The sequence below is a fragment of the Apis dorsata genome, unplaced genomic scaffold, assembly GCF_000469605.1.
Source record: "Apis dorsata unplaced genomic scaffold, Apis dorsata 1.3 scaffold_631, whole genome shotgun sequence".
Taxonomy (NCBI): Eukaryota; Metazoa; Arthropoda; class Insecta; order Hymenoptera; family Apidae; genus Apis; species Apis dorsata.
The window spans coordinates 215,932-218,315 of NW_006263826.1; the positions used below are offsets into that span (position 1 = coordinate 215,932).

At 49.6% G+C, this 2,384-nt stretch overlaps 1 protein-coding gene across 1 annotated transcript in view; it reads left to right on the forward strand.

Moving 5' to 3' along the window:
* Window positions 1-2,201, forward strand: part of LOC102673779 (protein PTHB1-like) — a 10,435-nt gene extending 8,234 nt beyond the window's left edge. The window contains 4 exon segments of the mRNA XM_031513383.1: window positions 8-67; window positions 138-308; window positions 364-495; window positions 561-2,201. Of these exon segments, the coding sequence (XP_031369243.1) occupies window positions 8-67; window positions 138-308; window positions 364-495; window positions 561-794 (597 nt within the window). The 3' untranslated portion in view covers window positions 795-2,201.
* The last annotated feature ends 183 nt before the right edge of the window (window positions 2,202-2,384 follow it).

The window sequence follows — 2,384 nt, forward strand, 5'->3', positions numbered from 1 at the left end:
CGTTCGATCGGTGCATCAGAGGATGGACGATCATTTCGGGGCTCGGCGTGAGATCGAGAAGATAACGGTGAGATATTGAAAAAAAGACGAGACGAGTTCATCACACCCGTTTCTCACGTTTCCGTTTTCGAGGATAGAACGAGATCGGATTGTTGACCAATCAGTTGAGGAGTATCGCAAGAAAGATGGTAAGGATCGTGAGAGAGAGGAACGAGCGATCGTTGACCGACACAGGCTTACCCTTCCTCTTCGAATCCACGTGCAGCTCCATCTTCGCGCGCCTCGAGGATCTCGCGAAGGCACGAGCGGTAAGTCGAATTTGATAATGTAAAATTACCCGTTTGTTATTGATATTCGAAACAGAAGCGGGAGCGAAGCGGGCACGAGCTTCGATGCAACGTCGAATTGTTGTTGGCGTTGCTGCGGTCGAACGTGGCCGAGGACAAGTACGAGGCGCTGAGGACGGCTATAGGATTCGAGCCGTCCGATCGAACGGTAGGTAAAATAGAATTTTCTTTTACCCATATAATTTGTGTGCATAACCGAGTCCGATCGGAAAGGATTGGGAGGAGATCGCGAACGCGGGGCTGGCCGCGTTGCTCAAGTCCGTGTCGAGGAAGAGCGGTGGATTTTCGGAGACGAGATCGTGGACCGGCTTGGTTCCAATAACGTCCGAGAGAGAGATGGCGAAAGTGAAGACTCGGCTGAGCCACGCGATAGGACGACTCGGTGCCTCGAGGGAATCGGACATCGCGGAGATCGAGAACAACGATTTTCCTCCAGAATCGGCGTAACCGAAGAAGAAACCGAGGCCGAGTGATTCGTCGTCGTGATTCATCGTGGCGCCGCGATTCCGCTTTCCCGACTGGTTAATTAATGGCGAGGATGACGGCGAATAGAGAGAGAGAGAGAGAGAGAGAGAGAGATCGGACGACTCTGTTTCTCTCGAACGCGATGATATAATCGGTTAATAGGTGGAGACGTTACTTTTTCCTTTCGCTCGCCCGTGTTGCCGATCGCGCGGAAACGCGGTGGTTTCCGATTGCGAGGGGGCGATCGATCGGCCAGGGTTAAAAAAGGAGGACGGAAAACGAGCGATTGTAACCGCCTCCGGAAGCGATTGATTGCGAACGCCGCTAATTAGCTCGCCATATACCGATAAAACCTGCCCCTTTGCCTCCTCGCCTCTTCGCCGCTTGGCGAGCGAGAACGGCTTTGAGCCGCCCCTCCTCTCTCCTCCTCCTTCTGCTCGGCTGAAGCAGGATACGCGGCTCGTTTCCGGAAACGCGATCGAGATTACGCGCCGACCATACGCCGCAACCTTCTTCCTTTTTCACGGCTCGAGATTGCGTCGCAACTCGACCTCAACAATATATTCCCGAGTTTCAATTTCGATCGATGAACAGGAATCGTGGAATTTTGGAAATTCTCTTCGATTTCATCGTTCCAATTATTTTTCTTGCGAATCGCGGCCGATCTCTCCGGCAACGGTCTGAGATGCCCGAGACGAGGGAGAAAGCGACGTTTTATGGACGTTAACGGATCCATAAATCATCGGTAAGCATCGGTGGTGGTCGAGGACTCGGAAGATAAGATCGAACGAGAACGCGTTAAACGACGATTAGCAACGGTGGTCCAAGGTCGAGAAGCGAACGGCCTGTAAACGGGTGATGATTCGTGGAAAACCGAGAGGTTGCGTCGTAGAATTGGAAAAGAAAATAAATTTCGAGTCAGAAATGGCCGTGTCTGTTCAACGTTCGAGCCCCGTTTATTTCGAACAAATATCCCGATCGTACTATGTTTACGATTCGAGCGTTTCGTGTATACTTTGCTAGCGTTGGTCGCGCTATGCTATTGAGAGGGAGGGGGAAGGGGAAGAGGAGGAGGAGTAATGGACGACGAAACGTTCGTTTCGAAAGAGTCGAGATATCGCTCGCGGGGCAACGATATACCCGCTTACTCTTCAGCCTCGACGTCTTCGCGTCGACACATAGCGACCGATTCGAAGGAAATGTCTCGCGTCGTAAGCGAAATTTCTCCAGGGACCGTGCCATTCGAGATTTTCACACGACCTTGGGCTCGTTATGCGAAAGAAAGTAAAAGCGATTGCGTTCCGTTCCTCTTTCACCTTTTCATCTTTACGCCACGATATTTTCGAAACAAATCCATCTTTGTAACCATATAATAAAGATTGAATTTGATTGAAAGAAAGATAAAATTGATTTCTATGCATCGATAAAATTTTTCTAAATTTCCCGACTGTTACGCGTCGTAAGGATTTGCATTTCCACGAACAATGGCAATGGAGATAGGTAGAAAGGTAGATAGATAGATAGATAGATAGATAGATAGATAGATAGATAGATAGATAGATAGATAGATAG